The 27,340-nt window shown below is 39.0% G+C and overlaps 3 protein-coding genes across 11 annotated transcripts in view; 1 reads left to right on the top strand and 2 right to left on the bottom strand.

The window, feature by feature from the left end:
- LOC126595126 (uncharacterized) overlaps positions 1 to 12,955 on the top strand; it is a 77,798-nt gene extending 64,843 nt beyond the window's left edge. For 3 of the 6 annotated variants that reach the window (XM_050261501.1, XM_050261498.1, XM_050261497.1), the window contains one exon: positions 11,005 to 12,955. In XM_050261501.1, the coding sequence (XP_050117458.1) occupies positions 12,023 to 12,697 (675 nt within the window). In that variant the 5' untranslated portion in view covers positions 11,005 to 12,022 and the 3' untranslated portion in view covers positions 12,698 to 12,955. Of the gene's footprint in view, positions 1 to 10,189; positions 10,350 to 10,675; positions 10,723 to 11,004 lie in introns of those variants that run through there. The other 3 variants (XM_050261500.1, XM_050261503.1, XM_050261502.1) reach the window with 3 other exon arrangements.
- Positions 3,515 to 18,432, bottom strand: LOC126595109 (probable inactive DNA (cytosine-5)-methyltransferase DRM3). Its single transcript, XM_050261465.1, has 11 exons — positions 18,222 to 18,432; positions 17,463 to 17,552; positions 17,246 to 17,374; positions 16,966 to 17,062; positions 16,637 to 16,683; positions 16,272 to 16,379; positions 7,722 to 7,821; positions 6,937 to 7,049; positions 6,060 to 6,162; positions 5,623 to 5,702; positions 3,515 to 5,101 (listed from the first exon to the last, which is right to left on the bottom strand). Exons 3-11 carry the CDS (start codon positions 17,366 to 17,368, stop codon positions 3,737 to 3,739), a joined length of 2,136 nt encoding a protein of 711 aa, XP_050117422.1. The 5' UTR covers positions 17,369 to 17,374; positions 17,463 to 17,552; positions 18,222 to 18,432; the 3' UTR covers positions 3,515 to 3,736.
- Positions 18,433 to 20,611: 2,179 nt separating this feature from the next.
- On the bottom strand, positions 20,612 to 24,993 carry LOC126595107 (YTH domain-containing protein ECT4-like). Of its 4 annotated transcripts, none has more exons than XM_050261459.1 (8): positions 24,684 to 24,993; positions 23,951 to 24,014; positions 23,695 to 23,836; positions 23,527 to 23,600; positions 22,982 to 23,434; positions 22,262 to 22,801; positions 21,903 to 22,115; positions 20,612 to 21,511 (listed from the first exon to the last, which is right to left on the bottom strand). In XM_050261459.1, exons 2-8 carry the CDS (start codon positions 23,996 to 23,998, stop codon positions 20,882 to 20,884), a joined length of 2,100 nt encoding a protein of 699 aa, XP_050117416.1. In that variant the 5' UTR covers positions 23,999 to 24,014; positions 24,684 to 24,993; the 3' UTR covers positions 20,612 to 20,881. The 4 variants fall into 4 exon arrangements, with proteins under 4 accessions (XP_050117416.1, XP_050117414.1, XP_050117415.1 ...); XM_050261457.1 differs by having other exon boundaries at positions 24,749 to 24,993; XM_050261458.1 differs by having other exon boundaries at positions 24,573 to 24,690.
- Between the last annotated feature and the right edge of the window lie 2,347 nt (positions 24,994 to 27,340).

Raw genomic sequence — 27,340 nt, 5'->3', positions numbered from 1 at the left:
AAATAAGATGCAAATGTGACGTAATCGTAATCGTTTAAATAGAAGGGGATTGAAGGAAAGAGAGATTAGGAGGAGAGAAAATCCTACTCCTATTTATGGGATGTGGGAGAAGGCCAATTTAAAAAACAACTGGCCATTTTTTAGGTTTCATTAAAAATTAAAGGCTAAATCGGATTAATGGTCCCTGTGGTGACATGGTGTTCGGAAGATAGTCTCTATGCTACAAAAATTAGGATTTAAACCCTTGTGGTGGAGATTGTTAGCAAATTTAACCCAAACTGACATTTCTGTCAAATGTCAATTAGATGTAGGGATAAAATTGTAAAAACGCAGCATCGAAAGTCAGAAGAGTCGCCTGGGATCACGAACAGATGAAGATCGCGTTTCACCAACTCAAATCTCAAATCCCAGTCGGTCTCCTCCAAGTATCCATCCATCTAATTTATCTAATTTTCTCAAATTTCTCGCACCTATTTCTGTATTTAATGGATACTTGGTGAAATGGGTGTCAGACCCGATAACCTGGAAACGGTATCCGGGGATTTCGAGCTGGTTTTTCCAGAATTCCAGAGAGATGGTTTTTTGTTGGAGTTTTCTGGTTGGTTTTTAGAGAGAGAGAGATGAGAGAGAGAAGGGAAGGTGCTCTTCTGGAAAATTCTTATGTTTTTGGCTTTCTAACTTACTATGCTTTTGGGCTTTGAACACTCTGACTTGGGTTTGGGAATTTGGGTTTGTGTGTGCGTGTGACTTTTCTAACTTCTTGAGAGAGATGGAAGAGGAGCAGAGAGAACCAAAATTTGCAGTCTTCGTGGGACTACAGTTTGGTGAGAGACAAGATGTTGGAGGCTGAAGAAGTCTTTGCATCTCTCACAATTCCATTAATGAAGCTTGTAGGTCTCCAGACGCCGGAGATGGCGACGGAGGGCCGGTTCTCCACCATCGTCATCCAAACAGACCAATTCTTCGCATTAGGTTTCAATTTCAAAACAATTCAATTGAAATTTCTAAAAAAATTATGAATTAATAAAAGTTAGAATTGAGATTATTTGCAAAATTTATCGTCGGATTGGAATGGCCACGGGGGTTCATTATTCATTTGAAAATGTTGGTGGAGATACAGATTAGAGAGAGAATGGAGATGAAGAGAGAACGTGAACAGAAGGAATCGTGGTTGGACAAAATTACATATTTATCCCTTGATTTAACGGACATTGGATGGAAATGTTACTTTTGGGTTAAATTTGCTAACATTTTTCACCACAGAGGTTTAAATCCTAATTTTTTTACCACATGGGCTATTGTCCGAACATCCTATCACCACGGGGATCATTAATCCAATTTGGCCAAAATTAAAATATTCTTACACTAGTGCTTGCTTACACACTGGGAGCAACATGAAAAAGTTCTCAATTTTTTTATTTTTTTTTATTTCAGTGAGTTTTTCGGCTCTCAAAAATGTGAATTGTCGTAGCAAAATCACCAGCCGATCCTGTTTTTAAGAAAATGGAAAGAAAAAAAAAAAAAAAAAAAACTGCCCGACTAAAAGTTGTTTGTTTCCCATTAGCCAAGTTATTTGCCAAATCTATGAATAATCAATTTGTTCAATGGGACCGATAATCCCTCTTGTTGTCGTTTAGATATGGTGAATTCGAACTAGAACTTCTTTCAGGTGTTTAATTGTGCTCTGTATCGTCCTAAGTGTATCTCTTCGTAGTGGAAGTATGGGATTTCTAAGTTCATGGCAAATGTACACAAAGTGAGTGAAAATATATGACAAAAGTAGCACTATTGGGTTCGATTTATGCCGAGTAAGTTGACTGCCAATGTGAACAAGTGAATTTCAATCATAATCATGCTTATGACAGATCTATGATCATGACAGAGGATATAGACAATGCCTTTCGTTTTCTTCTTAACCTTCCTGCCGGCATTAACGCGGAAACATTTTTGCTAAAGCTTAGTTAAACACGAGACTTCTTTCAACTTTTTCTTGATACATCAACATTCAAAAGAAAAAAATTTACGCATGAATTTGAGTCTATAAAGATATATACTTAATCAACTGAAATACACACGCGTTGGATATTTCTTTTAACTTCAAAGGAAAAACATCATCAGACAAAGAGCTAGTTGGTCGTACAAGTGAAGCGTGCCAAATACAAAATCTTACTCATAGCTCATATGTGACATGGGTGAATTCTATTTAGCTAGAAAATAAATTTGCAACCCTACAATAACTTACATACAACGTTTAAATGTCGTGGTTAACTTATGGGACCCCCTATAGGCCCTGGGGACGTAATCTATGTGCTGTGAATTTTGTTTGTTTTCGAATTTTCCATCCACTACCATCATTGCCCATAATCAAAGTGTTCATAACAAGAAGAAAGCCTTTTCCAATCGGAACATCTTTCAATTCACTGTTAAGTTACTTAAAAGATTTTTCTATATGTCCAGAACATGAGATGGTACATTATATATCATCATACTAATAGGCAAAGGGTTTTTTTTTCGAATGTCCCTGCACTTGTACAATAATACATAACGTATGTATCCGTATTTCAGAACACACTGAAAAATCTCTCCAGTTATATAACTCGACCTTAACATAAATAATAATTAATAATTAGAATAATAATTCAACCCAAAATCCTTTTGCTTTGGTTCTTACCACTGGCTTTCTTTATAAAAGCGAAGTCATGATTTTCAATCATTTCTTGCATGCAGCTACCAATTTAGATTGGTTTATAGTCCATAAAGTAGTGATCATTATTGTTCAACAAATTCATTGGCAACGTTGGAGATGTAGAAATACTTAAAACAATCTAGTATATTGTGAAGATTCAATTCGGAAAATGATTTTCAATTCGTTAGTTCTATAAATTTTCTTTTATGTTTTTCTGTCTTTATTTAGCAGAAATTCTCCAATGCGAAACAAATCTTGCGAGATTGCAATTGCCAGTTGACGTGGACTAACTACTCACATCCCGCAACCATCCCAAGTTCGAGAAATACATTTTACTAAGAGAAGAAGTCTTTTCATTAATCACTGTGAGAAACAGGGCAGGGCACAGCTTCATAATCCTCGCCACCAATTTTGCAAACCGTGTTGCCAAATGTAAGTTAACGAATGAGTATCCTCTCTGGATCCTCTTTATGAGAATTCGGTAATCCTTATATCCGTTTATAATATATTATGCGGTCAGTTTTTGTTAAATGTCGTTTATATTCAAATTTAAATTAAAAAAATTACAGTAATTTCTGACTGCAAGATGTAATGATACGATTGAAGGATTCTCATAATCCTTAAAAAAAGGATCCGAAGAGGATCCTCATTCTAACTTAACAAGCAAAATAAAATAAAATAAAAAGTAAAGATTGGAGGGACACGTGTGAGCCACATATTCCCCAATTGTAGGGCAACAGTGAACCTCAAATCGTTCCTTCAAGCACACCGAAAGTGAATGCAAAAATGTAAAGCCGAGGGGGATAACGGTCAAGAACGAGGCTGATATACCAGTATCAACATAATTATCATAAACTTTGCAACTTACGCACACAAATTAGTCAATATATGTTACTGCTATCGTTTTTTCGGTGTGTGAGTGCGCGCGCGCGCGTTATCTGGAAGTGGCGTGACATTCTCAAGCTCAAATTTTCATGAAAGAACTAGTCTGCTTATTCTTAAAAAAAAAAAAAAGATGTACCACAAAATCCATGAGGAGCATGCAAACTGTCAGCTCTTTCTTTCTGACATAGTTCTCACGCGTTGCAAAACACGAACAAACTCATAAAACAAGGAGAAGTCAAAACCTGGGACAAAGTCACTCTGTGGAGGAAGCTTAGAAATTGAGTCACTGCACGGCTGCTGACAAATGATAAAATCAAAACCACCGAATTTCCTCATCAAATTTTCAAGCTTGTTGCTTGTCAACTTTTGAACATCTTCGATTTGCTCCAAGTGCCCAGTCTGTCTCGTTGTCTCCCACCACCTCCTTAATATCTTCCTCTTCGTTGCGGAAGTTTCTACAGATACAACTCCCTTCAATTTAATGCCAAGCCGGTGTAAAGCAACTTCAACCCCACCTATTCCACTGAAAACTGAGAAAACTGTTAATCCTTCTGGGTACATAGACTTCAGCGCAGAAAGATGATAACCCAAAGTATCTGTCTGAAAGCAATATTTAAGTGAGAGAAGCCTTTCCACTAAACTGCTCTCGGCAACTTGAGTGTGACTCGATGGGTAGCCTAGGATGCGCTCTAAATATTCAGGCTCTACAGGGCCTAATTTGTGTTTTCCAACCCACACAAGATTAGATGAGCGACAATGATGAATGATGTCCCTTTGTTGCTCAGGAGAGGGCAGTCCATGAGAATTCGAAAGCAACCTTCCAAGCCTATCACAAAGATTAGATATCCCACTGGTTTCAGAACTGATGCACATCACTTGCTTCCTTGTATCCCACGAAGGCCACCATTTCTTGGTATGTGGCATTGCATCCTCAATGGTCATCGGTGACTCAGGAACAATGCGAAACCTATTCTCGGTGGGGAGATTGTGTACATAACCTTCCCTTCTACTCAAGGCCGAGAAGAATTGAGTATTCACGTATTCAGGCTCAAGGCCATACAAGAACTGAGAAATTTTTGCCCACGAATCATATGCTAAACTCACAATATTTCCATAAAAGAAATATGGAGGTTTAGCCACCATTAGGTTCACACTTTTGCCAGGATTGTTGTTGAAAAGTTTAGGAATTCCAACTTTGCCAGTTTCAGGGTCAACTTTCTCTTCCATCCATGTTGGGTCAAGGAAAGAGTTTGAATTATGAACGTACTCTTGTTTTGGCCTTTTCCCTCTACGCTTTTCTTCAGCTATCTGCCTGGACGACCTGAACTGAGGAACAGCATTTGGAACAAAATTTGAATCATCACCACTAAACTCTTGCTTAGGCCTCTTCCCTAAATTGTTTGTTAAAATACCACCCCTTGATTGAGAAACTTTATGTGGATAGAATTCCTCGTTTTCAACTTTAACTGAATCATATGATCCTGTAGCATAACATCTGGAACCTGTTGCACTGCGTGAAGGGGCTGAGTACTGTGCCAGATATATTGTTCCAAACATTAGTAAACCAACCTATATGATGAATGATATAGACCATACAGTTTCAGAAATAAGCATGTTATGAGAGAAGCAAACAAGCAATGACTAATGAACATAGCCATTTGAGATGGAAAATTATATTTCAACTTCTGACTTGTAAGAGTAAATGAACAGAGACCCGTAAAACATGCACGAGATTATGCATATGTGCTTCAACAAGGAGATCCAAAAATTGGTAAGGCCATCTAGGACCATTTAATTTTAAAACAAATATATCATTATTCGAAGGTGAAAGATTAGGATTAGGTTAAGGTTGTCAACACAATTTGGCATATCTCTCATATATACACAATGTCATAACTATTTCACATTAGAATGAACTACTTGTAGTGGTACTTTGCTAGCAAAAACCACTAAAAAAAATTATTTGGACTATAAGAAGCTAAATAAATTATCCAAACACAGCATGTCAGCAATTGAAAAGTCATTAAATGATTATAAGAATGCATCCCGACCTTAGTTTCTTCATAATAGTTTCCAGAAATTTGATATTTAATGATTGAGTCTGCAAGTTCGGAAATTGGAGCTCCTGAACCTGAAACAGCAAATGACTGTTAAACATGATTAAGTAATAAGCAAATAAAATTGTATCACCCTGCATAGCAACAAGATGGAGTTAATCATGTTGTAGTCACAAGTGATTCATCCCCTTCAAATTCCAGTAGAGAACATCTAACAATTCACATTTCAAAGAAATTTATTGTGTTGAAAGGAACTTGGTTGTAATGTCACCACTAATGATTATAATAGCATAAAGGTCAGGATAAGTACTATTTTTACAGTTACAAGTTACAGCGTTCCACTGAAAAATATGATTACGTTTAAAGTAAAATGCAACCAATTACGTTCTTTCTTTCCAGGTCTAGTGGAGCAAATTATATAAAAGACTCACCAAACCTTTCAATTACCCAAGAAACTTGATTCTCAGAGAAACCCATTTCAAGCAGACGGAGTGTCTTCTCCATGGTCCCATATAATTTTTCATCATTAGCATCCTGCGAATCAGAAGGTTAGATTATTGAACAGTACAATACAAAATCACAAAAACACAGACACTTGGTGAAATAGCTGCTGGACAACATCGCAACTATGTAAATGCATGTTCCAACAACATTTTTGCAAACTTGTTGCTTCAAAAAAGAACATTTAATGAGAGAAGAGAAAAATCCTACCCTAGACCATTGTCATTATGACATGTACTTAAAATCCCTTCCTCACAGTAACGACTTCTGTATGATTGCTTAAGTTGAGGATGATGAGTTCAAAGGTGAAAGGTAAATTTTGTTTTCTGTAATCTCTTTTATGAAATCTAACTCTAAATGTAGACCTTGTTTAGAAATAGGACATGATAAAAAAAATGCAACGTATTTTAAGAGACTAAAGACAGATTTAACACAACAATGTCCAGTTATGCACTTCCATAAAGTGGCATGGAAAAAGAAACATAACTTACATGGAAAAGTTAAATTATCTGATATGTTATTATCGTGGTTTTCATCTGAAATGTTATTACCATTTTGGCATCCAAAGTGGCCAAAAGAATTGATAGATTTACTAATGCCAGGTTTATTATTTAAGGTCCAATGGGACTAGCGAGCAAAGTTCAACTTTCTACGAACTTTATGTGTCATGCATATGCATTAGTTTTTTTCTTTTCCCAAAAGACTTGAAGCATATATTGGACAAGTATCACACAAATATAATTAATTTTGTTGCCAATATCCAAAATGTCATGAGATGGAATAACAATTTAATCAAGGATCATAGACCTCATTTTTTTCTTCACCGCCATGAGTTGTATCATCTAAATCATTTTCAAGTTTGACCGCTGTCTGAGCAGCAAAAATAAAATCCACCAAGTCATTAATTGGAGCGTCTTCACCTGATATGAAGCACAACAAGATTAACCACCCAACATTGAAATGTTGAACATACTATTGTAGGGGATTTTAAATAGCAGGACTAAAAAGAGATAAAAGCCAGCAATACTGATTCTTTTTTAAAGAATTTATCCAAGTATTAGACAAGTTTAACAAACATGAATATGAAATGAATTGTGCCACCTAGGCGTGTGCTGAAGCTTTCTTAATTGTGTATTAAACTCATAAAAATATTCACCATACCCACGCTCAAAAAATTCAAGACCCATACAGAGTTTGAACAGATTCCTACTTTTACAGAAGCTTTCTTATGTTATGTGCTCAAGTTTCAATAATGTAAGTTTGTGGAGCTCTTCCCCTGGTTCAATATTTGTGAAACTATTAACAGTAATAGCCCTAAACTTAACAGGAGGTATAGATTGGAATAAGCTTCATTCCATATATCAATCCTTAATCCAATTACACAACCCTAGTTAGAGGAGCCTAAAACCAAACACATTGGGACTTATCCACGTAACACATAAAAACTTATGGAAAGTGTGTGGAATTGCAGACTAGTCATAAGCGCAAAAACTGTCAACCAGTGAGCATTCCCTATTTTTTCTTTTCAATATAAAAAACCAATACAAGTCAAACATTTGCATTTAAATTAAAATTTAGAATTTTCAACCTACCAAGCTTATCGATTGCAAACTCAACTTCGTTTGGAGAAAAATTCATCATCAGTAAGGATGCCCTTTTTTCCTCATTAAGTCCATCTGGCAAATCAGGCTCCTGCCAAAAGTTAAAGCAGCCTTAGCATGTCCAAATTAAGACAAACAAATCAACAACAACAACAACAACAACAAAGCCTTTTCCCACTAAGTGGGGTCGGCTATATGAATCCTAGAACGCCATTGCGCTCGGTTTTGTGTCATGTCCTCCGTTAGATCCAAGTACTCTAAGTCTTTTCTTAGAGTCTCTTCCAAAGTTGTCCTAGGTCTTCCTCTACCCCTTCGGCCCTGAACCTCTGTCCCGTAGTCACATCTTCGAACCGGAGCGTCAGTCGGCCTTCTTTGCACATGTTCAAAATCACCGGAGCCGATTTTCTCTCATATTTCCTACAATTTCGGCTACTCCTACTTTACCTCGAATATCCTCATTCCCAATCTTATCCTTTCTCGTGTGCCCACACATCCCACGAAGCATCCTCATCTCCGCTACACCCATTTTGTGTACGTGTTGATGCTTCACCACCCACATTCTGTGCCATACAACATCGCTAGCCTTATTGCCGTCCTATAAAATTTTCCCTTGAGCTTCAGTGGCCTACGACGGTCACACAACACGCCAGATGCACTCTTTCCATCCAGCTCGTATTCTATGGTTGAGATCTCCATCTAATTCTCCGTTCTCTTGCAAGATAGATCCTAGGTAGCGAAAACGATCGCTTTTTGTGATCTTCGCTAGATTGCTCCGGTCATTAGTGTGGATAAGTATATAAATGGATAGAGATAGGAAAGCAAACACAAGATGTACGTGGTTCACCCAGATTGGCTACGTCCACGGAATAGAAGAGTTCTCATTAATTGTGAAGGGTTTACACAAGTACATAGGTTCAAGCTCTCATTTAGTGAGTACAAGTGAATGATTTAGTACAAATGACATTAGGAAATATTGTGGGAGAATGATCTCGTAATCACGAAACTTCTAAGTATCGGAGTGTGGTGTCGTCTTGACTTGCCTTATCTGTCTCATAGGTAGATGTGGCATCTTCTCTGGAAGTACTCTTCCTCCATCCAGGGGTGGTATCTTTAACTGGTGGAGATGCACAAGGTAATGTATCAATTTCACTTGAAGCTTACTTGTAGTTTTAGGCTTGGTCAAGCGCGATACAAACCATGTAGTAGGAGTCCCCCAAGTCGCCGAGCTAGGGGGTCTGCTGAAAGAGGTGACAGACAAGGTAAGCAATCAGAGCTCCGACTGATTGTTCACCTTCTCCCCATCTTGCAGCAGCATGAAGGATAAAGAGAAGAAAAATGAGAAGAGATGATATGAGATACTTTTGCTTTTGAAGAAGTAACTTTCCACAGGCTTATTCTTGAACTGAGCTGGAGGGTTTTCTGGTTTCCTCCAGAGTATAAGGCCGACTGAAGAATTTGAGGGTCAAAACAAGTCCATCAAATCTAGAGTACGTTCCACCCTGCTGATATGGGATACTTTTGCTTTTGACATAGTAATGAATGTATCGGCACGTGTGCTGTTACGCTTGTCTCCACATGCTTCCTTGTATCCTTCGCACTTGCCCTATCTGTTCCTCAAGCAGATGCGGAATCTTCCCTGGAAACATAAGATGTTGAAGATGAGTACTCGAGAGCAATGCCAGGTAAGTAATCAGGTAAGGGGTTCCAGGCAGTCAGTTCCTGGCTGGAAGCTTGATTCCAAGTGCTGACTGATTGCTCTCTTTCTCCTTGTCTTGCAGGTAAAAACAAGGCCAAAAGAAAAGACAGGGAAAAAGCATGATATGGGATACTCTTGCTTTTAACCCTGATGATATGGGATATTCTTGCTCTAGTATAGCTTGTTTGCAGAGGTATTATCGGGGGGATAGAAAGCTGAATATTTCGAAAGGCTTCGTTGGGAGTGCCCTCTCAGATATGATGAAGGGTTGAGCATTTTTGCAGGTCTGCCTGTCCGTTGGGGATGGAGGTCGACATATATAGGAGTCTCCCTAACAACAAGTAGTAATGCTATTCCTTTACCCTGCTTGGTCATAGCACGGTAGTGGGAGCTGCCAGTTTCACATGTTTTAACTCTGTCAGAGCACTTTGAAAAAGTGGTCTGTGGTATCTGGCTCTCGAGATTCGGAGAACGATGCCTCTTCGATTTTTGAGAAAGCAATCATGCTGGGGGTATGACTCTCGAGATTCGGAGAGCAGTGTCTCTTCGATTTTTGAGGAAGTAATCATGTTGGGAGTCTGGCTCTCGAGATTCGGAGGGCGGTGCCTCTTCGATTTTGGAGCAAGCAATCTTGTTGGGAGTGTTGTCTCGAATGTGAGTAAAGGTTGGGCATGTTTGCTAGTCTACCTTGCCACGAAGCACAAAGGTTGACACACAGGGACTTTCCAATTATCCAGCAATGGTACTGTTCCTTTACCCTCTCTTCGATTTTGAGAAAGTAGTCATGTTGGGAGTCTGGCTCTCGAGATTCGGAGGACGGTGCCTCTTCGATTTTGGAGCAAGCAATCTTATTGGGAGTGTTTTCTCGAATGTGAGTAAAGGTTGGGCATGTTTGCTAGTCTACCTTGCCACGAAGCACAGAGGTTGACACACAGGGACTTTCCAATTATCCAGCAGTGGTACTGTTCCTTTACAGTTGTGGGTAATAATATGGTAGCTAGACCTTCAAAATTTATGTGTCTAAACTTTTGTTAGTGCTGTTTCTTTGCTATTCTTTTACCTTTCTTGGTCAGAGCGATGTAGTGGGAGCTGCAAGCTTCACGTGCTCAACTTTGGCAGAGAACTTTGGCAAAGTTATTTGTGGTACCCATGAGCTATTGTTGCGTGTGGGAAGTGGGTGATTGAACAGTAAGATTCATGTGCTTTCTACTTCACCAGAAGTCTTCGACAGAATGCCCATAATTTCTGCAAAGCTGAGTGTGCGTGTGACAGGTGCTGACAAGGCTAGAAAAGTAGGTGCCTCTTCGATTTCTGAGATCGGCCCTCGTGGTCTCTGAGCAGCCCAGCTTTTGAGAAAGCGAGCGCCTCTTCGATTGATTCGGAGAACGATGCCTCATCGATTTTTGAGAAAGCAATCATGCTGGGGGTCTGGCTCTCGAGATTCGGGGAGCAGTGTCTCTTCGATTTTTGAGAAAGTAATCATGTTGGGAGTCTGGCTCTCGAGATTCGGAGGGCGGTGCCTCTTCGATTTTGGAGCAAGCAATCTTGTTGGGAGTGTTTTCTCGAATGTGAGTAAAGGTTGGGCATGTTTGCTAGTCTACCTTGCCACGAAGCACAGAGGTTGACACACAGGGACTTTCCAATTATCCAGCAATGGTACTGTTCCTTTACCCTCTCTTCGATTTTTAAGAAAGTAGTCATGTTGGGAGTCTGGCTCTCGAGATTCGGAGGACGGTGCCTCTTCGATTTTGGAGCAAGCAATCTTATTGGGAGTGTTTTCTCGAATGTGAGTAAAGGTTGGGCATGTTTGCTAGTCTACCTTGCCACGAAGCACAGAGGTTGACACACAGGGACTTTCCAATTATCCAGCAGTCGTACTGTTCCTTTACCCTTGTGGGTAATAATATGGTAGCTAGACCTTCAAAATTTATGGGTCTAAACTTTGTTAGTGCTGTTTCTTTGCTATTCTTTTACCCTTCTTGGTCAGAGCGATGTAGTGGGAGCTGCAAGCTTCACGTGCTCAACTTTGGCAGAGAACTTTGGCAAAGTTATCTGTGGTACCCATGAGCTATTGTTGCGTGTGGGAAGTGGGTGATTGAACAGTAAGATTCATGTGTTTTCTACTTCCCCAGAAGTCTTTGACAGAATGCCCATAATTTCCGCAAAACTGAGTGTGCGTGTGACAGGTGCTGACAAGGCTGGAAAAGGCTGGAAAAGTAGGTGCCTCTTCGATTTCTGAGATCGGCCCTCGTGGTCTCTGGAGAGCCCAGCTTTTGAGAAAGCGAGCGCCTCTTCGATTTTTGAGATCGGCCTTCGTGGTCTTTGAGCAGCCCAACTTTTGAGAAAGCAAACGCCTCTTCGATTTCTGAGATCAACCCTCGTGATCTCTAAGCAGCCCAGCTTTTGAGAAAGCAAACGCCTCTTCGATTTCTGAGCAGGCGCCTCTTCGATTTCTGAAGCTTCGTCGAGTGCAGATTTTTATAGGGGCTGGCATTAAGTTCTAAAGCACACTTGAATCTCCACCAGTAGAAGCTTCATTCTTGCACTTCTAAGATCTTGATTTGTCCGACCTCTTCTCTCTTCAACACCTTTGAAAATGTCTGGCCCCTCCGACCGTCGTTTTGACTTGAACCTTGTTGAAGAGGCAGCCCCGCCTTCTCCAGACAACATATGGCGCCCATCCTTCGTCTCCCCTACTGGTCCTCTTACCGTTGGGGATTCCGTGATGAAGAATGATATGACCGCTGCGGTGGTGGCCAGGAACCTTCTCACTCCCAAAGATAACAGACTACTTTCCAAACGGTCTGATGAGTTAGCTGTTAAGGATTCGCTGGCTCTCAGTGTTCAGTGTGCAGGTTCTGTGTCTAATATGGCCCAACGCCTATTTGCTCGAACCCGCCAAGTTGAATCATTGGCGGCTGAAGTGATGAGTCTCAAACAGGAGATTAGAGGGCTCAAGCATGAGAATAAACAGTTGCACCGGCTCGCACATGACTATGCTACAAACATGAAGAGGAAGCTTGACCAGATGAAGGAAACTGATGGTCAGGTTTTACTTGATCATCAGAGATTTGTGGGTTTGTTCCAAAGGCATTTATTGCCTTCGTCTTCTGGGGCTGTACCGCGTAATGAAGCTCCAAATGATCAACCTCTGATGCCTCCTCCTTCTAGGGTTCTGTCCAGTACTGAGGCTCCAAATGATCCCCCTCCGGTGCCTTCTCTTTCTGGGGCTCTACCGACTGCTGAGACTTCTCCTAAGCAACCTTTGTGAAGGCTCCCTCTTGTGTGCTTATTTTGACTCATGTATATGTACATATTTGTAGCTTATCGGGGATATCAATAAATAAGCTTTCCTTCATTTCAACGTATTGTGTTAAATACACCAAAGCCTTCTTCGCTAAGTTCTTTGAATTTTCTTTTGTTAAAGCTTGTATGTTGAAGCTTTCTGAGTGGAGCATGTAGGTTGGGGTAGTGTTCCCTTAATTTCCCGAGTGAGGAAAACTTCTCGGTTGGAGACTTGGAAAATCCAAGTCACTGAGTGGGATCGGCTATATGAATCTTAGAACGCCATTGTGCTCGATCCTGTGTCATGTCCTTCGTTAGATCTAAGTACTCTAAGTCTTTTCTTAGAGTCTCTTCCAAAGTTTTCCTAGGTCTTCCTCTACCCCTTCGGCCCTGAACCTCTGTCCCATAGTCGCATCTTCTAATCGGAACGTCAGTAGGCCTTCTTTGCACATGTCCAAACCACCGTAACCGATTTTCTCTCATCTTTCCTTCAATTTCGGCTACTCCTACTTTACCCCGGATATCCTCATTCCTAATCTTATCCTTTCTCGTGTGCCCACACATCCAACGAAGCATCCTCATCTCCGCTACACCCATTTTGTGTACGTGTTGATGTTTCACCGCCCAACATTCTGTGCCATACAGCATCGCCGGCCTTATTGCCGTCCTATAAAATTTTCCCTTGAGCTTCAGTGGCATACGGCGGTCACACAACACGCCGGATGCACTCTTCCACTTCATCCATCCAGCTTGTATTCTATGGTTGAGATCTCCATCTAATTCTCCGTTCTTTTGCAAGATAGATCCTAGGTAACGAAAACGGTCGCTCTTTGGTATTTCTTGATCTCCAATCCTCACCCCTAACTCGTTTTGGCCTCCATTTGCACTGAACTTGCACTCCATATATTCTGTCTTTGATCGGCTTAGGCGAAGACCTTTAGATTCCAACACTTCTCTCCAAAGGTTAAGCTTTGCATTTACCCCTTCCTGAGTTTCATCTATCAACACTATATCGTCTGCGAAAAGCATACACCAAGGAATATCATCTTGAATATGTCGTGTTAACTCATCCATTACCAACGCAAAAAGGTAAGGACTTAAGGATGAGCCTTGATGTAATCCTACAGTTATGGGAAAGCTTTCGGTTTGTCCTTCATGAGTTCTTACGGCAGTCTTTGCTCCTTCATACATATCCTTTATAGCTTGGATATATGCTACTCGTACTCCTTTCTTCTCTAAAATCCTCCAAAGAATGTCTCTTGAGACCCTATCATACGCTTTTTCCAAATCTATAAAGACCATGTGTAAATCCTTTTTCCCATCTCTATATCTTTCCATCAATCTTCGTAAGAGATAGATTGCCTCCATGGTTGAGCGCCCTGGCATGAACCCGAATTGGTTGTCCGAAACCCGTGTCTCTTGCCTCAATCTATGCTCAATGACTCTCTCCCAGAGCTTCATTGTATGACTCATTAGCTTAATGCCCCTATAGTTCATGCAATTTTGTACGTCGCCCTTATTCTTGTAGATAGGCACCAAAGTGCTCATTCGCCACTCATTTGGCATCTTCTTCGTTTTCAAAATCCTATTGAAAAGGTCAGTGAGCCATGTTATACCTGTCTCTCCCAAAAGTTTCCACACTTCGATTGGTATATCGTCTGGGCCTATTGCTTTTTTATGCTTCATCTTCTTCAAAGCTACAACCACTTCTTCCTTCCGGATTCGACGATAAAAAGAGTAGTTTCTACACTCTTCTGAGTTACTCAACTCCCCTAAAGAAGCACTCACTTCATGTCCTTCATTGAAAAGATTATGAAAATAACCTCTCCATCTGTCTTTAACAGCGTTCTCTGTAGCAAGAACCTTTCCATCCTCATCCTTGATGCACCTCACTTGGTTTAGGTCCCTTGTCTTCTTTTCCCTTGCTCTAGATAGTTTATAGATATCCAACTCTCCTTCTTTGGTATCTAGTCGTTTATACATATCGTCGTAAGCCGCTAACTTAGCTTCTCTGACAGCTTTCTTCGCCTCTTGCTTCGCTTTTCTATACCTTTCACCATTTTCATCAGTCCTCTCCTTGTATAAGGCTTTACAACATTCCTTCTTAGCCTTCACCTTTGTTTGTACCTCCTCATTCCACCACCAAGATTCCTTTTGGTGTGGGGCAAAGCCCTTGGACTCTCCTAATACCTCTTTTGCTACTTTTCGGATACAACTAGCCATGGAATCCCACATTTGGCTAGCTTCCCCCTCTCTATCCCACACACATTGGGTGATTACCTTCTCTTTGAAAATGGCTTGTTTTTCTTCTTTTAGATTCCACCATCTAGTCCTTGGGCACTTCCAAGTCTTGTTCTTTTGTCTTACTCTTTTGATATGTACATCCATCACCAACAAGCGATGTTGATTAGCCACGCTCTCTCCTGGTATAACTTTGCAATCCTTACAAGTTATACGATCCCCTTTCCTCATTAGAAGAAAATCTATTTGTGTTTTTGACGACCCACTCTTGTAGGTGATCACATGTTCTTCTCTCTTCTTAAAGAAGGTGTTGGCTAAGAAGAGATCATATGCCATTGCAAAATCTAAGATAGCTTCCCCATCCTCGTTTCTCTCCCCAAAACCATGGCCACCATGAAAACCTCCATAGTTGCCTGTCTCCCTGCCCACGTGTCCATTTAAATCTCCTCCTATAAATAACTTCTCCGTCTGAGCAATTCCTTGCACCAAGTCTCCAAGATCTTCCCAAAATTTCTCCTTCGAACTCGTATCCAACCCTACTTGAGGTGCGTACGCACTAATCACATTGATAAGTTCTTGTCCTATTACAATCTTGATTGCCATGATTCTATCTCCTACCCTCTTGACATCTACAACATCTTGTACCAAGGTCTTGTCCACGATGATGCCAACACCGTTTCTCGTTCTATTTGTGCCCGAATACCAAAGTTTAAACCCTGAGTTTTCTAGATCCTTTGCCTTACTACCAACCCACTTAGTTTCTTGTAGGCACATAATATTTATCCTTCTCCTCACCATAACTTCCACTACTTCCATAGATTTTCCCGTTAAGGTTCCTATATTCCACGTTCCTAAACGCATTTTGCTCTCTTGAACTCTACCCTTCTGTCCTAGCTTCTTCACCCTCCCCCGTCTAATAGGATCAAAGTACTTCTTTTGTGTGTCCCGGGTAAAGTTGATAGGAGCATATGCTCCCAAACAACTTTGAGTGGAGTCGTTCGAAAAGAAGTTTCTATGGCCCCCTTGCTCATTTAACACTGCATCCGGGTGCCGATGCTCCTTTTATCCTCATCACGACAAGAGAGGCAACTTATTTGCTTTATTAGAAAATTTCCACATAAGTTAAGCTTGCTATGTCTTAAGCATCACAAAGCACTTGTCACCGAACTGCATAATCTACTTTCAGTCACAACACTACTGGAGCATTGGAAGTCACTAGCATAGTTACCAGTGACATGAAAAGATCAATCACAAATAGTATACTGGGTACGTAAACAATAGATTCAGAAAACAAGATCACAGCAGTTTTCTCAGGTTACCTCTTTTGGTTCAGCAATATTAGGAATCTCCGGATGACTGCTTACATCCTTGTCATCAAATAAGCTATCCAGAGAATCAGATGATCCAGAATCTGACTTTCGAGAATCCTATTCATTCCAAAATAGGTTAACTATAAGCATTCAAAATTCCTTGGTAAGTACAAGGCATGCACTTAATAATTGAAAATTCCGTGATAAATTCACGGGCCCTCCCACATGCAAATTATCAAGAGACTGAGAGATGTTGCACCAATGCTAGGATGTTCTCTTCGGTATTTCGAATTGAACTAACAAATGATTTTGGGAAAACCATTCAACTAAAAAACATATACAATAGGAACGTCAACAAAAAACATGTCACTTACCGGATACGACAAAAGTGTCTCCAATAACAACTCTGTGTCGCCTTCACCTAGATTTGAAGAAAAATACTCGATCATCAAAATTTTGGAGGAAAAAAAACATTATCAGATTGCGAGATCCGGATAATGATAATAACACAATGAGTGCATTAAATGGGATCCATCAAGCCTCTGTGGGTGTACCAATGTGCGTGTGAGCATGTATTCAGCCCACGTTCAGTGTTATTTACTTCTAATATTCTAAATCTACAATGCCACTGTTAACCCCACCAACCCTCACCCATATTTAATAAGATCAAATCTAATAGAGTGCACAGTTTGGCATGACCTACCCTTTTCTTCGATCACTCTGTCCACAAGTGATGGTGAAAATCCCATTCCAATCAAATCTGATCTCGAATTGCTACCCGATGAACTTGCGACATTGTTCTGGAATTGCAAAGGAAGAAAAAAAAACAAAAGTAAGCGAATAACAAGGATTATATAACTTATCTCATACATCATTTCTCAGCCAGCTTCAAAATTCTACACAATTGACTTAGTTAAATATATCATATATGGTGAAATTTCTTCATATGAACTCACAAAAGTATCATAAATTGGTGACTGTACCCCAAAATGGCCTGAAAATGCAGGATCTGAAGGCAACTCAGAATCCAAGATCTCTTCTTTAGCCACAATTGCCTTCTCATATTCCTGTTCTGATGAACTTTTTCTGTTTGAGTAATTTGTCATATTGACCTATACAGTAGAAATAGAGAGCACATAAATACACGGATGACATTGAACCATCTCCAAAGGATAATGTAGGACTAGTACAAAAGCATACCTTTTCCAAAATGAAACAGATAAAGCAAAGATAGAAAAGATGAGTTTACAATCGACAACAAACCGCATACGCTAGGCCGCCAGTCACCCTCTGCAAGAAAACAACCTTCAAGTTTAGACCTTTCAATGGGGAGTGAACCACCAAATAACCTCTTGATTTGTAAGGTCACCATTCAGCAATATCTAGTTGATTATATAGTGCGGCAAATCGTTGTCTGCATTATACTAGTAAGCTACAAACCGCGAAATCTATGTATCTAACCAGTCAGCCCTCTTTTATACTTTCGCATGAACCACATTACACGACACGATGCACCTGTAACGAACCCTAGCGAAAGCAATCGAGCTTATGAAGCCATGCATTATATTTCTTACATGAAATGAAAGTGCTACATTTGCAAACATACCAAATGCTCAATGTGCAATTACAGAATAGAATCATATCAATAATCCCCATTAGCAAAGTAAATAATTAAGCTAAACCACAATTCACATACCTAATCACCAAATTAGTCATGCAAATTCATACAATTAAGCCCCTAATAATTTAACAAAAAAACATCTTACTTTCCTCCATTTTCTCAGCAACCAAACAGACCGAAAAAGAATGCAATTACAACAGAACGATAACGAACAGAGAAAGAAACAACTTTAAGAAAATAAAATCTAAAGAGACGTTCTAATCTTCAGCTACAATTATTTGAGCTGAATGAAACAAGGAAGCGCGAATGCACACGCCGTTCGGTGGTCGGCGACGTACCTGATCGGAAATTCAAAGGCAGGAGAGGAGCAGAGTCCAAGCGGCCGATGCAGGGGCGCGTCGACTGCACTCTCTCCCGCGGGAGGAAGGTTCGTTGGGAAACGAAGTGAGAGCTGCGAGAATCGCGATAGAACAACTGAATCACTGACTTGTTTGACTACGGTCTTGTGGGTTCTCTACTCTTCGGAAGTTACGGCGTCACTGACTGCCGTTAAAGTCTCTTCTCTAATAGGAGGAGAATCTCTCTGCAGTTAAAAAGGAGGGGTCACGGGCTTCCGTGCGTTTACTGACTGTGTTGGTGGTGGGCCATTCGTCCCGGAAAAGAAAGCATGACTGACACGTGTCATGATTAGGATGCCACCTCTTTTGTTCATTTCACCCGCCTGATTTATCTGTAGAAATTGTTAATGGCACTCACCAACTGCATGTCGCACTACGGATCAGTTAAATTTCGGGCTGTTTGGTGAGTGCTTTTAAAAACCGAAAGCGCACATAATGTTTTTAAAATTAATTATTAGTAAAAATGTAAGTTAATGTATAAAAATATATATATATTTGAAGTAATTTTTTCAACAAGTACATAATTATTGTTTCTTGAAAACGCTTTCATATCTTATTTGAAGAGTAATGCTAAGATGACTAAATTTGTTAACAAAATTTTGTAAACTAAATGACATTGACAATGATGACTGCATAATTACTTAAGCAGTGATAAACGTGCTCCATTCTTATTTGTAACACATCACTTAGTTTATAAGTTTTGTCTATAAATTTAGTATATGTAGCATTACCCTTGCTTGAAAGGTTAAAATAGTCAAGAAAGGGTGGTGTTATTTCCACGTAAAATTTTTTTTTTTTTCCTTTTCCACTTGCAAAATTTTTTTGACATGACTAAATTTAAAGGAAAACTAATGAAAAATTAAAAAAAAAAAACTTTAATTTTAATGAAAAATGACAAATAAAGATCTAATAAATAATACCAGAAAAAGTTAAAAATGTGATTTTTTGTTAAAAGTGAACCGTACCGGGAGTGTTTCGTTAAAACTTTCTAAATTTAATGAAGGTTGATTGAGACCATCAATTTCACCATGTAAAATAATTGCATAATGCATTACTAAACTAACTTAAAATAATTCAGGCTCTTTGAGGGACTAATTTATTCTCGACTCTTGCTCAAGGCTCTTAAAACGTCAATTTAGAAAGAAATTAACAATTAATAAAAATTAGTCACCCAACACTTTTTAACTCCTAGTCTCTCACATCATTGGGACAAATTTTTTTTTTTTTTTAAGACAATTAGATTTAAGGAATAATGGCATTTTGAGAGGCTAAATAAAGCTTCTAGCCCCTAATCCTTGCCCTTTCCACTAGACTTGTTCTAACAGATGGAGAAGTCATGAAGAAAACTTGTTGTTCAATCCTACCATCTTTTATGGACATTAGGAACTAGATGAGGGGTAGTGTTATCCACACTCATTTATACTTTGCATACATCTTTCTCAATTTTAAATCGTCGAATCGAATGAATTGAAAATGAATGGACAAAAAGAACAAGAGTGCATGAGATATAAAAATGAGTGTATGAATAACACTATCTTTAGATAAAATGTGGGAGATCATGAGCGCAAATTGTCCAAAAAACTTTTACAAAAATTACACTGCATTTAGACAAGAAAATTTTAGATTACTAAAGAATTCTAAAATAACAAAAAAAACTGAAAAAGATGGAATTTTATTCTCTAGAATTAAAAAAAGAATTTGTTCAGTTAACATAAAAAAATAATAGATTTAAGTAAAAAATTTAGTAGTGGTGGTGGAGACAGCGGTGATGATAGTGAGTGGTGATGGAGACTGATAATGGTGGATGGTGCTGGCGGGGGTGAGCGAGTTTCAATTTTCGACACTTCAATACTAATAGGCCTGCCTGTTGAACGAGTTTGGACTGGTCTCAAGGTTACAAGAAAAACTAGAAAGTGAAGCCATCAATTGCATGAGAAATATCAATGTTTGGTATCAATCTAAATGCCAAAAATAAACAATCTGCGGGAAAAGAAAAACGGAAATAAGAGGTGTAAATACAATATTACGTTCTAACACAAGCATTTATTATTGGAAGTTTTAACGAAAAATCCGCAGTACTGTTCACTTTTAACGACAAACCACGTTTATACACTAAAAAGTCAAACTTAGTACCATTCATTTTACCCTTTATTTTGTCCTTATCGATAAAACTTAAAGTTTTCAAGTTATTTTCATTAGTTTTCCTTTTATTCAATTCAAATGTGAAAAATAAACAGTGCAAGGGGTAGAGAAAAGAGGTGCACAAAACCAATCATACAAAAAAGGAACCAAACCGAACAGAGCACAACTTTCTCTCAAAGACTTGGAGATAATGTTAATTGCTATCTTGATTTCTTGAATTATATCAAACTGTATTTTCCACCTGATTTGAGCAACAAACCCACGAATAAATCCAGGATGTAACTAAAAAGTATGGACCAACATCACTAAATCAGAGGGGGTTAAAAACAACAAAAAGAGACAACATCAGAGTGAGCATTGCATTTTACCGTTTGCCGCGAGTATCATAAACCCGGGATTTGATGAATGAACCGAGCAAAAATACAGTCGATAAAAGGAAACTGTGACCGACTTCCGAATCATTTCTCTTGAGGATGAGCTGCATTTTTTATGATAGACCCGCCCTTCTCTAGCTGTAACGCTCTAGGATCCAGAGGGATTGTTCCAACTGTTAAATTACCCAAGGATTCAGAATACCCGTTAACTCTTACGGGCATTGAACCTACAGTGACAACATCAACCTTTCCGGTGTTAGTAACAGCGGCAGCTGAAGATTTTGATCCTGCCTGCTTTGGAGTAATAGTGAGGGAATCAATTTTTAAGGTAGACACGACATCATCTTTTGCTTCAGTTGCCTTGCGCTCAGCATCTTCATTCTTGATACTCGCGTTGATAACACTTGAGTTAGAGGAAACCTGCTCAGGAGTAGAGACCAAAGTCTTTTTCGCGTTGTTCACATCATCATTAAGTTTGGTGACTTTTTCTTCCTTAATACGAGGCAGCTCACCCACAGAGTTGTGCAGCTTGCGGGGAGGACCCAGCCCAGGTACTAAAAATGGACTTTCAAAGCTTCTAAGAAGTAACCTGCCTCTCTCTTCCTGCATGATTTTCTGACGGTCCTCATAGTACATAAAGTCATCAAGTAAAGATGTCTTCAATGTGTGATTCTTGAATATTTTCAGCATCTCCAAGCCTTTCTTATGCATAATCTGCACAGTATAAAAAAAATAATTAACCTCCACCCAATGAAATCATAACCCACGGAGAGACGGTGACAATACAAATCCACTTTTCAATGATGAGGAGGAACCCACTGCTAAATTCAGGACACATTTTCATAGCACATACTCTTAAACCCTAGATTTCAATTAAAGGCTATGAGCCTACTTGTGGTTAGATGCACACAACCATTTAACCATTTTGCCCAGTCTGGCAGTGTGGATTCCAATCCTCCAAGTCGCATTTCTCAGCAACACTAACCACTATACATGATTAAACCACAAGCTAGGTACAAAACACCATATTGTGAAAGATGCCCAACAAATCACCCACAATGGAAGATTCGGTTAAGATAATACAGGGAAAAAAAACCTAGATTACCTCTTGTGTATCCCTGCTATTAGTCACTGGCTTGTTTTCATTGTTCTCCAATACAATGTGCCTGAAACTGGTATTTGGAACATCTTTAATGATGTGCCACTTAACAGGGAAGCTCCCACTCCATTTATCTTGCTGCCAAAAGTCCATATCCTTGTGAAAGTCAACCGGGCCATCCATCTCCGCTACGCCACAGAATTGACCACTTGCATTAACCTGTGCAAGGACAATTCAATATCAGCATAACCTAATGAATCACTAAAAACCTTGTTTCTAATGGTTTATAAATGAGATAATCGATTAAGGTGAACAATTATATATGTTTTCAACAAAAAATAGTCAACAGGTACAACAGAACTCACGGAAAAGAAAAGGAAGATAGGACAGGCTCTATGTTTTCCTGCAGCTATTCTTTGAGCATCTTCATATGCACTATTTAGTTTCTTGTTGCCATGGGGTGTGGATGACCAGACATTGTATTTGACGCTTTTGTGAACATCATCCTCGCTGTATGATTTTATTACAAAAAACTTTGCATCTGCGTAGTCAACGGGCAGATCATCCTTGTTATATTTATCAGTACGGATAATGATGTTTCCTTGTGCATCACAATCTCCTGCCTTGGTCGTATAGGCTTTCACGGCTAGTTGATTTTTTAACCTGTTGATTCTAGGACCACAATTCTGCTCACCCAATGCCTCCAGGCCACCATGTACGTCATTCAAGGCCCTACCAACATGAAATTTTGGTCGAAACTTACCCGCAGCACCCCTTCCTTGAGCACTAGATCCAAAGTTAGATAAGCCATTAGTGACGGGGATTTCCACATTCAAATGATTAGGCAATACTTTCCCATTTGGAAGGTTATCCACAGACGAAACCGACCCAGATGCACTTCTAACCTGAGAAAGCATTAGGGGAAAACTCAGAAAGGATTCTGTTTTAAAGGTCCTCAAAAGAACCAGATATCAAGACAGTAACAATTTTATAGGTGAACAAAGATGATCATATCAGAAACTTTATTGGTATAATTAAACACCCAACAAGTTAAAGACCATAAACCTGGACAGAAAAAGTAATACCTGATTAACATGTGACGAGGCTGGGGTTGGAAAACGACCAGAAGAAACACCTCCATGTGTCACAGCATGCTTGCTTGATCCATTACCTCTTTGACCTTCTGATACCTTTGTCAAGGGATTCATCTGATTTAAAGAGGACTTCGAGGAGTTAGGGTAGCCTCCAGAAGCTGAATTTAAGTTATATTTGACCCCTCTTCCATCGGGTCTATTAACCGATGCTCCATTATCAAACAAGGAGTCAGGTGAACTGTTGGGAATGGGATCTTGTTGAACAACAAAAGGGATGTAGGAAGGTGAAGAGACAGAGTTCTGATAAGGGGGGATGGTATACTGTTGGCCATCAGCGCCTATCATAGCACCAGGTATGTAAGGATTGTATGGGTTGTATGGAGACTGTGCATATCCATAGCTAGGTGTATAATATACAAAAGGCAAACTTTCATTCTGTGCACCCTGTTAAATAGGACGAATTATGAGAATCATCACTAATAATCACTAAAGTACCAAAAGTATGTGCGTGTGTAAGAGAGAGATAAATCACTAACCGTGTACTGGATATCTGGACCATCAACGCCAAAAATCCTACGGTGGTCCTCAAATTCACCGGGTGATTCAAATCCTGTCCACATTTATTCAAGTTTCAACACAAAGTACAAATGAGACAAATGAGCCGCCAAATTGATCTACCAAAAGAGAAGGGACAATAAATTTACCTGTACAGTAATACCCATAGCTTGTGGCAGCGGGATAATACATGCCCTGGTCAACAACAAACTCAGGAGCTCCTTCGTTGTACGTACCTTCAACTTGTTCAAAGGAACTTGGAAAATGCAGGTTTTGTTCCATGTTTTGAATCTAAAAGCCAAAGACACCAACACTCAACAACTCAGCAGGAAATTACAAACAGAATTCACCACTGGACAAACCATCACTGCTCAATCAAATGTCGAAAGATTTGTAAGAACATACCATATAAACCTCATCATTCGCATGTTCGGGAACATTATACATTTCCATTCCAGTACTGCCACCCCTATACAATACAATGATACAGAACATCATTCAGTAGAGTCAGGAAAGTAAAATGCAGAACCATCCTCAAACAAGTAAAACATCTCTAGAAAACAATAAGGCACCCGTCTGTGCACAAGATTTGTTCCCGTTATCACTAGCCCGGGACGAATCAAACATGTTCTAAACAATTAAAGAATACCCAAACACCAGAACAGAAGAATTGGCTTCTTCCCCACCATCAATCACATAATCATAAGCAGAAATCGACCCGATACTTAACCGAGCATTCCACCATTCGACAAGGAACTCAAACCCAATTTACGGAGTAACTGAACTTATCTTAATTTTTTTGCACCGAGGTATGAATTTTCAGCTACTACAAAGCAATCATGTCAAATAATAAGATGTCCTAAGCAATACCGAATAAAATTAGATCCGATTAATCCTAAAAACAAACACAAAACCCTAATAACGCGAAAATTCAACTTCCAACACCCAAAAATTCAATGATTCCAACAAAAATATCAGGAACAGTTTTTCGAAGAAAACGAAAATTATATTCCTACTCTCAGACTACCTTCTAAAGCTAAAAAAATTCGAACACAGAGCCTGTGAACACAAGGAAAAATAGAAGAGAGGGACGAAACTGTAAGGAAATTTTTATTTGAGCTCGGAGAAAAGACAGTACCTTAATTTCTAAGCAAGGACGTAAAAGGAAAAGAAGAGAAAAGCTTGAGGAGCGAGGGGAATTACCAATAAATAATCTGAATCAATCCATGGTTGACCTAGAAAGTTCTAGAGGCGGGAATCGAATAATTTGCAGAGAGTAGAGGGGCTTTTCTGCAACATTACGTAATATATATATATAATATTATATTATATATATATATATATATTATATATACTTTTGAGGGCGAAGCAGACGGGTTAAGAAACCCTAACCATGAGGGAGAAGCAAGGGAGAGGAGAGGAGAGGAGAGGGGGGCTTGGGCCAGATGGCGGTTTTGGTGTGTGAATCTCTGTAATATAGAGAGCAAAAGAGATATTCCCGCAATACGCATCGTTTCGAGTGGGAAACTTTTCAGTTTCTTTTTTTTGTCTTTTTTTTTGTTTTCAGTTTCGCAGCTTTGTTAAATGTCGAGATTGCCCCCTAAGCGGCGGAAAACTCGAAGACCGCCAGGGGGTAATGCGTAGCGGGAAAGTGGTGAATTTTGTCTGGTCCGCTAAAAACTTGAAACGACGTCGTGGTGAGAAGAGCGGTCGTACGCTCACGGCCTGTGGTTTGTTGAACAAAGGAGTAGAATTCTCTTCCTTTTTCTTTCCATCTTCTTCCATCCTCTCATTTCTTATTTTCTTATTTTATTTTTCTCTTGTCATAAAAAATTAATATAAAATATTAACGTAATTTAATTATAACCGTTCATATAAAAAAAAATGAAAGAGAAAACAAAAAAATGGTAGATAATCCTACTCCCTCAAAAGAAGTTCAATCAGGTTTTCCCAGATGTGCCGACACATCTACCGCTAACTAGTGGCGGCTGCAATTTTCTTTTAATTCTTTTTCTTTTCTTTTTTTTTTTTTGGAAAAAGCCAAGAAACTTCCTACTTTATAGTTACCAGTAAACATCTCGTGAATTTGAAATTTGAGAGGGGGTGCTTGAATTTCTATGGTCTAAATTATTGTTTAACGCATTAATTTTATGACAATAAAATTAAAAAAATTAAGTTTATAATTACGTATCATTCAACAATGTAGGTCACATAGAGACCACACTCATTTTTAGTGCATAAGATTTGATCTCCCAGAACAAGGATAGCTATCGTGGTGATACCAATGTAGTGCTGCAAAAAACCCTCTAATGTTTGAATTTTTTTCTTCCGAACAAACATTATTATCTACATTAAGGGGTGGGAAAGTGGGTTAAGTATCACAATAAGCAAGCGATAATATGGTTATAGTTGTCCTTAGCGAGAATCGAATTTAAAACCTCTCACTTATAAGTGAAGATGAATCACACTAAACCATAGTACTAAATGTAAATGGCTTAATGATATGGTGAATGAAGCTCTTTTTATAGTAGATGAGAGTCTTCTAGTCCAACTTGGATTAGTCCAACTTGGATTTGGGATATGTAAAATAATTCTCAAATTAACGATTCACCTCTTTTTATAGTAGATGAGAGTTTTTGTCACATCCCGACCTGGGGTTCACCACATTCCTGGCGAGACTCTGTCGTAGCACGATATTGTCCGTTTTGGACCCCGACCACGCTCTCACGGTTTTGTTTCTGGGAACTCACTCGAGCAGAACTTCCCAGTGGATTACCTATTTTGGGAATACTCTCGCCCAAACTTGCTTAACTTCGAAGTTCCTATGGAACCTGAAACCAATGAGTTCCCAAAATGTCTCGTGTTATATGGAGGTGGGCATATACATATAAGACACATCATCCAATTTCCGTTGATCGATGTAAGATGTTATAGTTTTCTGGTCCAACCTGGATTGGGATATGTAAAATAATTCTCATATTAACGACTAAAATCAAATCAAATGTCAATGTAACGCAAAATTTAACGAGAAAGACATATTGTTCGTTAAGGAGAAGGGTATTGATTTTAATTGCTTCTTGCCACTACAGTTAAACACTATCCGGAACAAGTTTATTATTCGATTCCTGCCAAAATATTGTTATTGTCGTTGACCTTATCTTGACTTATATGTTGGGTAGAAAAACTTACCTTTATTAGTTGAGAATTGAAAAGAAGATTTCTCCCATTATTCTTGGTGTGCTTTTTTCGCATGGAATATATTTCTCTTTAAAACATTGCTTCATGAAATTTAGTTTTTATACAACAATAGATGAAATTTCATAAATTTTAGTTTAGTTACGTAATAAGTTAACCACAATAATTATGTATTAAACTCACAATCTATTTTAGTTGAATTTCAGACTTCCGACCACGTCTACAAATGAAAATGAATGTCAGTAGATTAGTAGCTTATATGGTTCTAGAGTCGTGGATATGAAACTGGCACGGAGCTTCCTTTGGTAGGTGAAGGGTGTTGGTTCCTCTGCATGAGTACGTAACTTACGTGTTATATATTTATTTGATAAGATATCTTTGTCTCGGTGTGCTATTTTAATTTACGTATTTACAAAAATTAAAACAAAATATTATTGAATGAGGAATTAAACAAGGAAAAAATCTATACATTTGATTTATGAAGGTTATTTTAGAAAGATAGACTATAAAAAATATAGGAAATATGTTTCTTGTCACCTTAATCATAGTAGCTAGGGTGCCCTTCTAAATTTATAATCGATGATAGTAGCTTATATGGAA

Source organism: Malus sylvestris, chromosome 13, assembly GCF_916048215.2.
Source record: "Malus sylvestris chromosome 13, drMalSylv7.2, whole genome shotgun sequence".
Lineage (NCBI taxonomy): Eukaryota > Viridiplantae > Streptophyta > Magnoliopsida > Rosales > Rosaceae > Malus > Malus sylvestris.
This window is presented reverse-complemented; position numbering and strand designations above follow the sequence as displayed.

Coding starts and splice junctions, on each gene's coding strand:
- LOC126595109 (XM_050261465.1), bottom strand. CDS start 17,368: ATGACAAATTACTCAAACAGAAAAAGTTCATCAGAACAGGAATATGAG. Junction 17,063..17,245: donor CATTTTCAGGCCATTTTGGG/GTACAGTCACCA, acceptor TTGCAATTCCAG/AACAATGTCGCAAGTTCATC. Junction 5,102..5,622: donor ACTATTATGAAGAAACTAAG/GTCGGGATGCAT, acceptor TATCTGGCACAG/TACTCAGCCCCTTCACGCAG.
- LOC126595107 (XM_050261455.1), bottom strand. CDS start 24,043: ATGATGTTCTGTATCATTGTATTGTATAGGGGTGGCAGTACTGGAATG. Junction 22,802..22,981: donor CCTCGTCACATGTTAATCAG/GTATTACTTTTT, acceptor ATGCTTTCTCAG/GTTAGAAGTGCATCTGGGTC. Junction 21,512..21,902: donor ATAGCAGGGATACACAAGAG/GTAATCTAGGTT, acceptor TATACTGTGCAG/ATTATGCATAAGAAAGGCTT.